At 39.7% G+C, this 13,972-nt stretch overlaps 1 protein-coding gene across 1 annotated transcript in view; it reads right to left on the bottom strand.

Annotated features, from left to right (window-relative positions):
* hydin (HYDIN axonemal central pair apparatus protein) overlaps positions 1 to 13,972 on the bottom strand; it is an 88,848-nt gene that overhangs the window by 72,407 nt on the left and 2,469 nt on the right. Inside the window, exons 3-7 of the mRNA XM_072385340.1 lie at positions 11,202 to 11,327; positions 9,697 to 9,816; positions 9,321 to 9,455; positions 8,157 to 8,356; positions 7,816 to 7,940 (exon numbers count right to left, since the gene is read on the bottom strand). Coding sequence (XP_072241441.1) covers positions 7,816 to 7,940; positions 8,157 to 8,356; positions 9,321 to 9,455; positions 9,697 to 9,816; positions 11,202 to 11,327 — 706 coding nt within the window. The remainder of the gene's footprint in view (positions 1 to 7,815; positions 7,941 to 8,156; positions 8,357 to 9,320; positions 9,456 to 9,696; positions 9,817 to 11,201; positions 11,328 to 13,972) is intronic.

Below are 13,972 nucleotides of genomic sequence, written 5' to 3'. Positions count from 1 at the left end.
TATTATAGTCTACTTGTATCTATGGCAGTTTATAAGAAAAGCAACAAAACTGCAGCTTTATAATCCGATGACAGTACTACCCAATCTCTTTTAAATTTTTAAAACACAGAAATATTCTGAAAACACACATAATCAGGTGAGCATGCACCACTTATTGGAACAAATGTGAGCCAAGAATAGAGTAAAACTTGACTGTCACGAGCACCCCGCAGAGTCCGACTTTCAAAGACTGGATCTGGATCAAAAGGAGTTTCCTGGAAAACTACCAACCAGAGCAATTTATTTTTCAATGCCGTCACAGCCTTTCTGAGTGGAAACAAATATAACTAGGATAAATGAGAATGATGTTGATAGCCCAGCAGGATATGATACCGTTTCATAGTGTTTTCTCTCTGGCGTTTCATAAATACATGCAAGTGGAGACGAGATTAACAGGATATCTACTGGATCTGTGGCAGCGACACCATCCCCATGCACTCACTTCAACAACGACAGCAACAAATAACCAGAAACAAGAATAAGATGCAAAACTAGGTTTTGTATAAAGCCACCAAGAATAAGGTCTCATGTAAATATGACAAGAGTTTGTTTACATTCAAATCAGAGGAACTGGAGCTTCGGCCGGCAGAAACACTCTGCTGTATCTGTCCTTAGATTGATCTATTTGGCTCTCCTGCACTAGTTAGAATTTCTAAAATAAGATCAAATTCCAGATCTCAACACACACACACAGGGAACTGGCTCTCATTTTAGATACAATACAAATAAAAACGGTCCTCTACATAACTCCTCTATTTATTTCTATGGTTTGCAATTTCCTTGATATAAGACTTCTCCAGCAGAGGGACATCACAGATACCTCCGTCAATAAAATGACTAGAAATGAAAACTAAGATCAAAGTGACATGCAGGATTTCCTTGTTTGCAAACGGTTGAGCTAAATGAGGCCAACAGGTATTGGATTTTATTGTAACTTGTTTTTTCAGAGCCATAACAACTACGGATGCTTGTCATTTATTACTTTTTACTGAAAAATGTTAATCCCATGCAGTCCCACTTGGCCAGACAAACAGAGTTCAACTTATGACAAGTGATTTGAGGGTTCGTAGTTGCTCTGTTGGATGTAGAGTGAAAGTTTGCTTTTGCTTGACATTTGGAAACTTTACTCCTGTTGGAAGGAGCAAGAACATTATTTAAGTCCAAAACTGCAAACGTGTGCTTGTTGATGAAAGTTAAATAACATCGAATAGCAATTTGGAACACAAACAGGCACAGGACTGCGTTTCTGGACCTCCACATTCAGTCTGATGCAATAAACAAATAATGCAATGTACTTACCACAATGCACAGTACATGAAATATTATGCATTACACGTGTATTTGAATATCTTAAATGGAAAATAGTAAATGGACTGTATTCATATGGCGTGTTTTCAGTCTAACTGACCACTCTGACCACTGCTTTCACATTACAAGCTGCATAATATGTATATACAGTATACACAATACAGAGCAACTATAAATGAACCAACTGAAAGCCAAGTGAAAACAGTAGCAGGAGAGATTAAATGGGATCCCGTCTGCTTACACTGCAGTTCCAGCAATAACTTCATATCATAACCCTCATGACGTAAAATCAACCAACAGCAAGTTTCAGTAATGCAGTTAAATAGTTTTGTCAGTCAGGAACACAATCAAGAACAAATTAAAAACCAAGAAAGAGGTAAAAAGTTTGTTTTTTTTCATTTAACCTGTACTTTAAAGGGGGATCGTGGATCTTTATTTCTGGAGAGAACTGGCAGGTAAATACATAAATGAAAAAGCCATTGATTTCCTCATAATATGCAAAATAATTTCATTTCAAAAGATCCTAGTAGACTTTAAGTCCTGCTCATTGAAGACCAAACAGCAGATGTTTTAACCTCGACCTGAAATACCTTTTTACTGAATAACATGACAAAAATCCTCTCAATGTGACTTATTTGGTTTTTAAATCTGTTGACAACAAGCTGACCACAGTTCTGATGGGAGAAATAAACAAACACGACTTTGACAAATGCAGACTGGTAAAATCTATGCAACGACTGTGTATACGCTACATTAAACGCACATATTAGAATTCCAGGAGTGCTCGAGTGTACTTCCAACAAGCCAACAGAGAGATTTCCATCATTACCTTCAGGCAGAGAAAGGGAATATAAAAAAGCCTGGAACAGTGCCACAAAAAGGAAGTTTATTCCTTTGTACTGCAAGAAAATCTATTAAAATGTGAGATACCATCACATGGAGAAGAATCAGGACAACATATAAGATTGAGGATGAGTGATAGAAGGAAATGAGGGGGAGGGAAAGAGGAATTGTTGGATCCAGGGAGAAAAGCAATTATCTCACATAATTCTGATGCTATGACAGCAGCTGACAGGCAGGGAGAGCTGAAGCTTATTGCTCAGCTTTCATCATGGCTTTCCACAATCCCATCTTCCCCCCACTCGCTTTCTTCTCCTATAATTTCTCCATGAACGCCGCAACAGAACTTCTCAACTCCCTCAGCTACCTTTGATTACCACACAGACAGCCGATCTACAGAATGTGTGAGTGTCTGTGGACGCATGTTGCGTTTGTGTGTGTGCCGCTTTTTTTTAAAGGCTGCTGTGCTCGAGTCCCCTCGGTGCTGTAGTCCTGTCACAGTAGATCCCTAAGCGCTCCCTCAGAGCTGTCCATCTTTTGCTTTAAATCAGCTGCAGTGACAGAGGAGTGGGGGGTGTGCTGGTGGGTGACAGTTTACTGGAGCAGCAAACTCTCGTACTTTTAGGATACAACAAGGATTTCTAACAAACCATAATGGAAAACAAGTGAGCTGTGCAAACTATCATGCCTCAAAGCTGCCCTTGCTTTAAACCGACAGCAGGAAATAAGACACAGGGTGTTCCAACGTTAGGGACTGGGTTGTAATATACATGAAAACGAACTCACTAACATACACACAAAGGTTATGTCATCTAGCTTATGCTGAAGGCTTCATGCCCACTCTTCAGAGTAAAGCCTTTTTCTGCATGATGGCCTGAAACATACATGAGAGTGAGGCAGACAGGGAAGGTGCTAAATTAAAAATGATATTCTCTTGATGGGCTGTAAGTGGTTCTGGACCAGGGGTGGCTTTCCTATTATTAAAGCTTAATGCTTCTCGATGCCACTACTATTGCAACTCCTTCAGCAGCCTTCCTTTAACAGCATCATGAAATGATATGTGATCTTTTTCAGTGCTTAACAGAATATATTTGGGTGTCTGAGGCCTGGTTAAACCTGGTCACTTTGTTTTGGCCCACCTCGGTCTGAAAATGTGTCACTTAGTCGTTCATATTTGGAGTGTCCTGTAACCTCACAGAACCAGCTCAGAGTAGAGTGGTCCACCCAGCTTCAGAGGCTGCTGCATTCACTGTACCTCAGAAGTGGGAAGTTAAAACCCTTTTCCTTTTGCTATTCCATTTTGCAATCGACAGCAAATTCATATCGAGACAAGGAAATGTATCTTATATTTTCCCAGTCAGAAGCTGGACATTTTCTAATTCAAACTGGTCACAGAATGCAGCACCGGGGGCCACCATAGCAATTAACAAGATTGTATCATCAAATTGAGACACAACACAAAGGAAAGGACTAATAGGAAATCCCAGGGTTAATGCAGCCATATGTGGCTGCATTCACATCAGTAAATATTATTTGTGTCCAAATTTAAGTTAGCATGGAAACACAAGGACTCAATGAAACCACAGTTCATGGAACAGAGCAGCAGAGTAGAGCTGAGTGGCTCATTCCGCCCCCATAAACCAGCTGCCATGAACAGAGCTGTGAAGACAGGGTTAAAAAGAACTGAACTGATCTGTGGTGGTATTTTGATCAAAGCATCTCACAGACATTTCATTCATACCTCAGGAAAACATGTCTCCTTGAAATATTCACACACAGGTAAAATAAATACTTTACAAGAGAAACAAAGAGGGAAACAAAGCCACCCCCCCCCCCCCACCCCACACACACACACATAGAGCTTTGCATTTTATGAAAATAAATCACCATTAAAGAGCTATATGTAAAAATGTGTCAGAGCTATTTCTGCCGTGAGTACAAGCATCGCAATAATCAAATGATGAAGCCAACAAGGATGAATAAAAATCAGACATTTTCAGCTACTATTCGTCATTATACAGTACAATCACATTAAGGAAATGTTTTCACAAGGTGACCTTCCAGTAAAACACTGACTGAGGACTATATGAGTCCTTCTTTCACACACACACACAAAGACTTGTTTTTCTATCTGTGTGGTGTCACCAGTGGCGTAACGCCTGTCCAAGCCCCACCCTAACTGTAACCATTGCAACTGAATGCTTTTTGACCCTAAAGATTTCCCCACAAAAGATGTTTGCTTTTAGACCTTATGAATGAAAACTCAAGTCTTTTTTCAGAGTTCTGCTGTGACACATCTTGGAATCCGGTACATTTTCACTGAGCTGCACAGTTGGAATCAGCATTAAAAGAGACTGATGTGGCCAGCTTGGCTCAAGAGTAAGGCTGATTTTTCTTCCAGTGCCTAATCAGCCTCTCCGGTCATGTTTGCAATCTCTATTTTAGCCACCAGTGTTTTAGCTTACAGGCAAAATGCTGTTTTTCCTTTGCAACAACTTTCTAGTTTGCCAAGTTAATCCAAGCAGAAGTTCTGCTGAAACTGCACTGAAAACCAGAGTACCCATCTCAGAGATTAAAACATACAGTTACACTTTGTTTTTCACCATTTCTTTTAATTGAGCTGCAAATCATTTACAACAACAAGAGAACTGGTGACTCATCCAGGATGTACCCTGCCTCTCATCCAATGCCTGTTCTGATGGCTAATTGAGTTTCCATTTAAAAGTGAAACAGTCTGTGTAAGAATAACAGATTTCGAGAAATCAAGTTGAAGATAGCGTCCATCTCAATGAGTTCTACCTACTATTTGGCTATAAATTGAATACGACAGTTGAGGAGCGAAAAAAGCAACTTCGTCATCACTTTGAAGACCTTTGATATTTTCATGAGCCCAGACGAGATTTAAGCCAGGTATGAAAACACTCGATAGTCGAACAACAGAGCAGCACAGCTGTCTTTATCCCCTTTCTTAGCTGTAATCCTAAACTAAGAAACAAACTGGCAAAATAAATCACACCCAGATGCCTTGTTTCCTTTCTAAGTTACTTGGAATTTGGCTTAGAAACTGAGCCACCAACTCCGGTGTAATACATGGAAGAAATACGTTCAACAGGATGTTTGTCTTGTGTTTCCACAGCTTTCTGTAACACTAAGGCAGAGGTCTATTACTTTGTTTCTGATATTTCTCTGGTGGTGTGTGTTCAGTGCTCTCAGCTTTTTCAGTCATGTGTGTATGATGTGGCACTCATGGCTCATTTGCAGGTGCAGCTTCATCACCTCCATCTTACTGTAAGGTGTCTCCCTTTATTTCTCCTCTTGGGAGCAAACCTGTCCAGTTCTAAAGCACAACACTGCTACCTCTCTGTGCAGTGTCTCTTAGCAGTGATATTCCAGCACAATGCAAACACAATCAGAGACCCAGGCATTGTACTGTAATCTTGGTGTATAAGAAAAAGTAATTAAGTTGAAATGTGAGAGGAAATTAGAGCTGCACTGTAGAGAAGGGTAGAGGAGAGATAACATTTCCTCAGGGAAAGCTGCACTGAGCAGTAAATACAACATACCACAGCCACCTTGAGCTCAATCCTCTCCGTGCTCACAGCACAGTTCTCCAGGGATGTTATGGGTTCTCATCTCATTACCATTACTTATGTCATCTTTATGGCCCCATGCAGACACAAACACACACCCTTCTCCAAAGTGCCTTGTTGGTATATAGACTTTTTTTGTAAATGTCCAGGAAGCAGACACCCTTTCCACTTTTAAGATTAGGCTTAAAGCTTTCCTTTTTGATAAAGCTTATAGTTAGGGATGGCTCAGGTGATCCAGAAACATCCCATAGTTAAGCTGCTATAGGCTTAGACTGCTGGGGGACCTCATCTGTCACACCTTTCCTCACTTTGCTCTCTTTTTCCCCCTGTTTAATTTCTCAAATGATATTATGTACATGTGGTTATTAACTTGTGTTTCCCTGTTCCAGCAGATATCCTTTGAATGGCGTTATGGTGTTTTTCCCCCCTACTTTTCCCTCTTTTCTGTCTTCTCAAACCCCAGCAGGTCGAGGCGGATGGCCACCCTTCCTGGTTCTGGTTCTGCCAGAGGTTTCTTCCTGGTTCTGCCAGAGGTTTCTTCCAGTTAAAAGGGAGTCGTTCCTTTCCACAGTCGCCTCAGGCACGCTCAGGACGGGAGACAAGTTTCAGTGCAGTCTGTTGGTTTCTTTAGCTAGGATATTGTTTTTGAATTGGCTCTATATGAATGAATTGGATTATTTTGAAATTAATTAATTGGATTTCATTGGATTATGATTACAATGAATTGAATTCCAATTGGCTTTAATTGGACTATATTATTTAAGTGCCTTGAGATGTAATTTGGCACTATATAAATAAATATATGAATTTAATTTAATTTTGCATCCACGGTTGAAGAAAGATCTTCAGTCCAAAACAGCCATATTCACCCACAAGAATAAACAGTACAGTTGTACACATAAAATGTTAGAAATAACTCTCAGAAACTCAAAACTCTTGTTTCAAACATCGTTTCGCATATTCAACACATTTGCTAGCGACCTTTTTCTAAAATCAGTTAACTCTCTCATGTCTCATTCAGACCCACGACACTCGGCCATTAAAACTGTTAAACACACAGTCAAGGCAGAATCACTGGATTTCAGCACTGACCATGTTGGCATTTCAGCCAAAAGCCTGAATCCTGTTTTCAGTCTTGTCACCAAAGGGTCAGAAGGTGATGGCTTCAGAATGGTTTTATTTGGAAAACTTGGGTCTAGGAAGATGGGTTTGTGGGGAAAGAAGAGAGGCAGTAAGGGGGAAAAGTAATAAGATGTGATGATGACAAGAACCTGTGGCCAAATACTGGACAGAAAGGAGATGACGACCCCTCACAGCACTGTTCTGTATAACTCATCATCACGTTTAAGCTCGTGATTAACAAAGTGAATAGATCTGAAGTAGTTCAACCAACAGGTTTTGTCTATGAACTAAACTGCAAAAGTTGTCTGTGGACCAGGTATGCCTCATGGTGTCATATTTTTTTATTTCATATCATTTTATCATAGTTTCAACCTGCCAGAGACAGCAGATGAGTAGTCATGCTAATTAATGAGCACTGTCCCATTTAAAATAATAAAATAAACAGAAACATACTTAATGACATAATAATAACACAACATTTGTATTGTTCATTAACTCAAAAGAGTATGTTATATTTATGAAAATCAATCTTTTTTTTTTACGTTGAAAAATGAGACTGTATGCATTATGCTTCATTATGCAGCAACATTTCTACAGCAGACAGAAAGACTGAATCTGAAAAATGATGTCGTACAAATACAAACTGTAGGATTTACAACTGGAAATAAAGAAGGTAAATCAGGATCCACCAGCTGAATCTAAATGATTTGATAGATATCTTCACACAGCAGAAAGTATGAAGTAAGACACAGATACTGATGACATCCACCTGCGTTGCCACTGTTTATATTCTCATCTGTGTCACGCCTGCCGCTGAGTACGTTTCCATCTGTCATGTCACATCCACACCTGATTTGTACCACTTAGCGTGGTGATTTTTAGTTGTTTTGTTTGAGTTGGCCTAAATTTATCTTACCAGTGTGATAGTGCAGAAGCAGGTCCTGCCGGTGGTCTCCTACAGTCGTGGGGTGGAAATCCACAGTCACCTGCATGCTCTCGCCTACATCAAGAGTCCCCGAGGCTGGCGTGACTGAGAAAGGCCTGGAAAACATAGTTAATACAACAGTAATCACTGTAAACATGAATGTTTGCCTAACGCTACATCATTTATTGAATGGTTGCGACTTAAAATATTTGCCGTTGATGAGCTTCTGAACAACTGCACAATGACCCAGTTTTGTTTCCTCGATTGATGCTTCTGCCACATTCATTAAATATAACACAGCAGACACCATCCCATCATGAACTGACTCTCACCTCTGTGTGCGTAGCTTGAACTTGGCCGTGCTGTTCCCTATGTTGCGGACGAGGTGAGTTTTCTGTGTGGAGGCTTTAACGGGACAGGCTGGTAAAAGAAGCTCATCTCGAAAGTCAAGAACGGCACGTGGTCCGATGGCACGGATTGGGATCTCAAACCGTTCCCTCTCTGTAATGCAAACCAGTCTATGGTCGTAGTCCTTAGGGGAAAAAGTGAAAAACACCAACTTTTGAAAGAAATAAATGATCAGGTTGAGATCAAGCAGTTGTTTTGGGCAGTGTAGAATATCGAAAAGCTTTATTTTATAAAAAACTCCTTGACATTGCATTCTGAATCATTCTCTTTCTGTTCTATGAAGAATTAACCATTAACTTTGCTTTATTTCACTTGATCTGGGCAGACTGTACACTTCAGAATGTATCTGGCTGATTCTCTCTCCTGTCACATCATTAATAAACATTATAACCGAGTCCAATTAGAAGCCACATATGCCCATGTCATTAGACAGATGATGTTGTATGCTCCATATCAGGAGCCAATCCAAACGGACCCCTCACTTTGTTCATCTCACCATTCTCATGCAGCTTTTCCCAGGTTTTTCAACTGTATAAAGGCTGCTTTAAAGCACAACTGCTCTGGAGTTTTCACACTTAATAATCTGGCTTTTTATAAATGGTTTACACCTTGTGGTAAACCTACATTTACTCCCATATATTCTTCTTATGGTAGACTTGAATAATGACATGTCTAACTCCTGAGAGTGTACTTTCTTTCACAAAATGTGCCACTCTGGCCACATTCATTTCAGATGGAACTGTTTATTTCCTACAGTTTAGGATTAGCCTGCTTCGCCGTCACCTTTGACCGAATGTTCAGGGTTCACAGCAACAGTTAGAAAATGCAATCTGAATATTTTATCTGTATAGCTGATAAAGGGATAACTGAGGAAAAGCCATGGAACAGCTTTTAGGTCAAATTCAATTTCAGCCCCTGAAAAACGAGGCTTCTACACATAAAGAGATGTAGCTCCTAAAACCTTCAGCCAATTTCTTTGTGAATATCATGTAATCAAGGCTGAGGGCGTGCACCAAATCCATCATATAGTTGTTCATTGTGCTCTCTGGTCGTAGACTTGTGTGTATGAGTGTTGTTTGGGGCACTACCTTGTTCTCCTGTGGGGTGAAGAAGACCGTATACGTGGCAGACATTCCTGGTGCCACCTTGCCGCCGGCATCCTGTGGACCTGCCACGTGGAATTGCTCTGAGTCCTGCTGCTCCAGCTTCACTTGCCGTGAAACCTTAAGAAGAAATCCCAGTAACAAACACAATCCAGTCTCTCATGACCTTTTCTAGTCATTCTTTACATAATTTCACACCCCATGACACATACATAGTTTAATCTTGTTTTTTCTGCTGTTGTAAATATTGAAAAACTTTTGTCTAATGTTTCGTAGCTGGTTTTGATTAGAAAGAGTAGTTCCACAGCAGCCATTTTGTTTTAACATTCATAACATTCCTCACTCGAATCTATTAACACACCTTGTCTTTGTTAACAAGAAGCAGAGGAAACTTATAAGTCTGTGAGGGAATGAAGTTCTGGAAGACCAGCTGAGGTGGGTAGGGCTGGAAAAGTGGCCGGTCCATGCCTACTGAAGACGACTGACAAAACACACACACACACACACACGTAATACTGATGAGCTTCTGTGTGAGCAGTGTTATAAAAAGCACTTCACAGAGTTTATTCCTAAGTCAATTCATATGGTATTCTGTGTTTTACAGTCGATCTGCAGTGTAAAATATATTTATTGCTCTGCTTTGGACGCATATGTTTTACAACATCAATATAACATGAGAGCACTTTATTACTTACTCTTACTAAAAATATAAGTACGTAGAAACAGCAAGCCTGTTTGTTTAGCCTGTCCAAGAACTCGGGCATAAACAACACCTTCTGGCAATCTGTGTCATTCTTAAACTTTGATTTACTAACAGATTAAAAGACTAAATGTAAATGTGTCAACGAGCGTTTTCGAGGTGATGTCGGAGGAATTTGATCATCTTTTCCCAGAGCCAAGCTTTCTATTTCCAATTTTCTAACCATTATGTGGTTATAATGTAAGGACATGCAAAGCTAATGTGCTTATGGAATAAACTGAGCTCAGCAAGACACACAATCACTTTATGAGTCCAGCTGTTCAGTTGTTCTTCATGGAGTTCTACACTTCTTCTGATGGTGCAACATACTTATGTGAAAATAAGTCATCTTAAAGTAGATTTTTTTCTATTGTTACCGATTTACCAGATATAACGCAACACGATGTGCATTTTTGTGCTCTACAGATCCTACCGAGGATTGCTTCCACTTCCTAACTGACGCTGCTCATTCTGAAGGTTAGTCACTTTCATATTTGCATATTCAAAAAGTCACAAAAAAAAAGTTTACAAGGTGAGATGCAAAAATTGTTCCTGTTAGATGTGATATGGGGGCATTTCTTAATTTCAAAGGCACTGCATGAACTTTTGTTGACATTTCTGCTCCGAGCCTCATGTGAAATTCTGCCCTTAAAGTTAATGAGCACCGAGTCACATCGTTTGCCCTCTGCCCATCAAGCTGCACTTGCTGACTAAGGGGAAGCAGCTTCTAACAATGTAAATGTCCTTAGCAGACAGCTCATGATCTGTATTCAGGGGATGAAATGATGAAATAATGAGAAGCCTGCCACATTCAGTTTTTATTTAAAAACTTTCATTAGTCAATATATAAATATGTAATATATGTACGGCCATGTTAGTGCTCAGTTACATTGATTGTGATGAATACATACAGCCAGTATCTGAGCTGTAATGGCTGCCATTTGAGGTGCTTTACCTTAAATGAAGCATAGCTTCTAGCACAAGTTTCAAGTTTTTATGGCACTGCAGTATCCTGGTAATCAGTGCCAGCTGTCACTGTAACATCTGAAAGCATTTCTGCTGGCTGCTCCCTTGTCAGAAGTGAGACATAAAGCTGCTGAGGAATGACAACATTTGTTGGTATTTACTTTGTAATGTGCAGTGTCGCTCGTACAGAGCTGCTCGAGGATGCGAGGCGGGTGCGCCTCGATGGTGTTACTCAGGCGCTCCTCTGTGGACTGCAACATCTGCTGGGTGAAAGCTGATGGAGTCACCTGCATACAAACACCAACACACAGACTTTTAAAATCTTAAGCAGCCACGATGAGGCACAGTTCGTTAGCACTGAAAGAGGGAACTCGTTAATCAGCTCAGGAGGTGCAGGCTGTCATCTCAAAGCTTTGACAAGCTACAACTATGACACCTATCAGAGATAGCACCATTAGCAACACATACATGAACTGATTTTGTGTGCTATTTCCCTGCTTTAGTGAGGACCATCAGCAACATTTCGTGGTTAATAACCACTCTACACAATCCACTGTCACCTCTGTATCAGTGCACCAGAGGCCAGGAAACATCTAACTGCACTTAGTCTATTTCAAGGGTGGGTTAGAAAAGGATTTTAGCTTAAAGTCTGATTTAATAATTAAACAAAGAGTAACTTTGTGCAATATTCAACAGCTGCCACGTTACATACTACAGTTTATTATTCAGAAACAACAAACGTGTTGATATACTTGAAAGTTGTGTTTATAGTAGTGTGGTGGCACACAAACTGATGTCTCATTACTGTTTCTCCTGCGCTGCTCATAGCTGTGGGACAAACAGCTTATTCTTTATGTATTTACATATACAGACACAAGAACACCGTGATTATAACCCTCAACTGAGCAACTGGGATCAGGGGCAGTTTCCCTCTGAACTGCACAAAAAAACAGATCCAAATTAGTTTTAGCTGGTTTTACTTCTCTAATATGTTTCAGTTGTACTTTTGGTCTTGTCTTTAATTTAATTCTTTTACATTTACATTCCTATCAGGTTTATCTATTTATCATATATCTAATATAGTCCATACATTCATCCATCCATTTTCTCCACTTATCGTAGGCAAAAGGTCTGGGAGAAAAACCCAGACACACCTTTCCCCAGAAACACTCTTCAGCTTCTACATACCCCACATTAGATATATTTTCCTCTTATTTGATTGTATTTATGTACTTGTAATTGTAATATAGCACAAAATCTCCACAAAGGTTGTAGCTGAACTGCATTCATGTCATGTCAATTAATAAAACGTTGTCTTGCTTAGAAAACCAACAGATTGCATTGAGTCTTCACTTTGATTCAACCCCTCTGCTAATATTAATAATAATTAAAGTATACTGATGTTTTTTACTTTAGGTAGGCAATGAACTCAGCAAGCTTCTTTGTGTGATTAAAGGAGGGATATCATCAAATAAAGACTGAAATCAGTATAATCAACTGTAAAGACAGATACTCTGTTTAATGACCGAAGAGAGCTCCAGGTGAAGCGTGAGACAGCGCAGGCCTAAAATTGCTGAGTTGAGGTCACAGCAACTAAACGCTGCGGGAAGATATCGATTTTTCTTCCCTATGAGAAGCCAAGGTAATTATGAGAGCAATCTGTCATTTGAAGAAGGCTCTTTAAAAGCATGGGACAATGTCCAAAATGTGGGTCACAGGAAACTGAGCCCCTCACAAAGAAAACAAGGCTCCAACATCTACAGAGAACTTTGAATAAGACGTACAAGCTGTCATACTGCGATAACCTTTCAGAGTCAACTACAGAAAGCATTAGTCAAGCTTTAGTTCAGTGAAAAAAGTTAAAAGGGATAAGATAAACTCACCCGCATTGGTTTTTCCTCATTTACAACAAGTTTATTACTGCCCAGCAGGGATGCCTTGTTCTGAATCTGAGCACCTCTCATTCTGAATGTGTTCTGTTGTAAAATAACCTGCAATAAGAAAATGTCATGCAAGAGAATTCTTAAAGAAATACATAAAGAAAATGGTAATTAGGTGCTTATCTTTACATAAGCTAACTCCTGGCTCTTCAGTGAGTTACATACCTAGACTGACTGGTTGGCTGTGGCTAAAAACATGCTTAAATTTGGATACCTTGGGAGCTACAATAACTCGTGGTGTAAGCAGTGTTTGTAAAATTAAGATACAGCTACTCACAAGTTCAAATAAATATACAAAAGTATGCTTTTAAAACAAAAATAAGGACTGGTATTGACATTAACAACCCCTCTGAGGCCGAGCCACCTTAAAGCATATTGATTTGAAAATTACAGATGACCTGATGAGAACAAATGGATGATGGAAGACTTTAACATTTTCAGGAAGAAAGCTCCTCCTGGATGTTTCTTCTTTTAAGGTCATTCAATATCTGCAATAAGTGAAATGCATTATCAATACATCGCATGAGGTCAGGAGTGATTTGGTAAACAGAAAGTTTTGGCGCATTTAAACTGTAAAGCCTTGAAAGTGAAAAGTGCTTTTGATAGTGACAAATCTCAAATCTTGGACATGAGTAGCTGTCTGAAGCTAAAACAAAATATGCGGCTTCTCATTGCTGTCAGGCTAATGCAACAGCTAACGGTAAAAGCAACGGCCACCAACGGTCACGGAGCTGGTCATCTGATGTCGTTCGAAGTTTTCAAGTGCCTCAAGACTCTTCTTTACATCGCTAAGAACTTTAAATTGAATAATTAACTCCTGAAAACGATGATGGTATGATTTGCGCACACAAAGTTTAGTTTAGTTTAGTTTGAAAGAAGAGTACTTCACATCGCCACAGTTTGAAATCATCCCGTCACCTGTGACTTTAAAGTTAAGGCAAAAGAAGGGTTCACCAGTCAATCTCTCTTTCTTCATTAATCAATCGTCTTAA

The sequence above is a fragment of the Leuresthes tenuis genome, unplaced genomic scaffold, assembly GCF_036924035.1.
Source record: "Leuresthes tenuis unplaced genomic scaffold, fLeuTen1.0.hap1 SCAF_5, whole genome shotgun sequence".
NCBI classification, from domain to species: Eukaryota; Metazoa; Chordata; class Actinopteri; order Atheriniformes; family Atherinopsidae; genus Leuresthes; species Leuresthes tenuis.
Note: the sequence above shows the minus strand (reverse complement) of the source record. Positions and strands in the feature narration are given on the sequence as shown.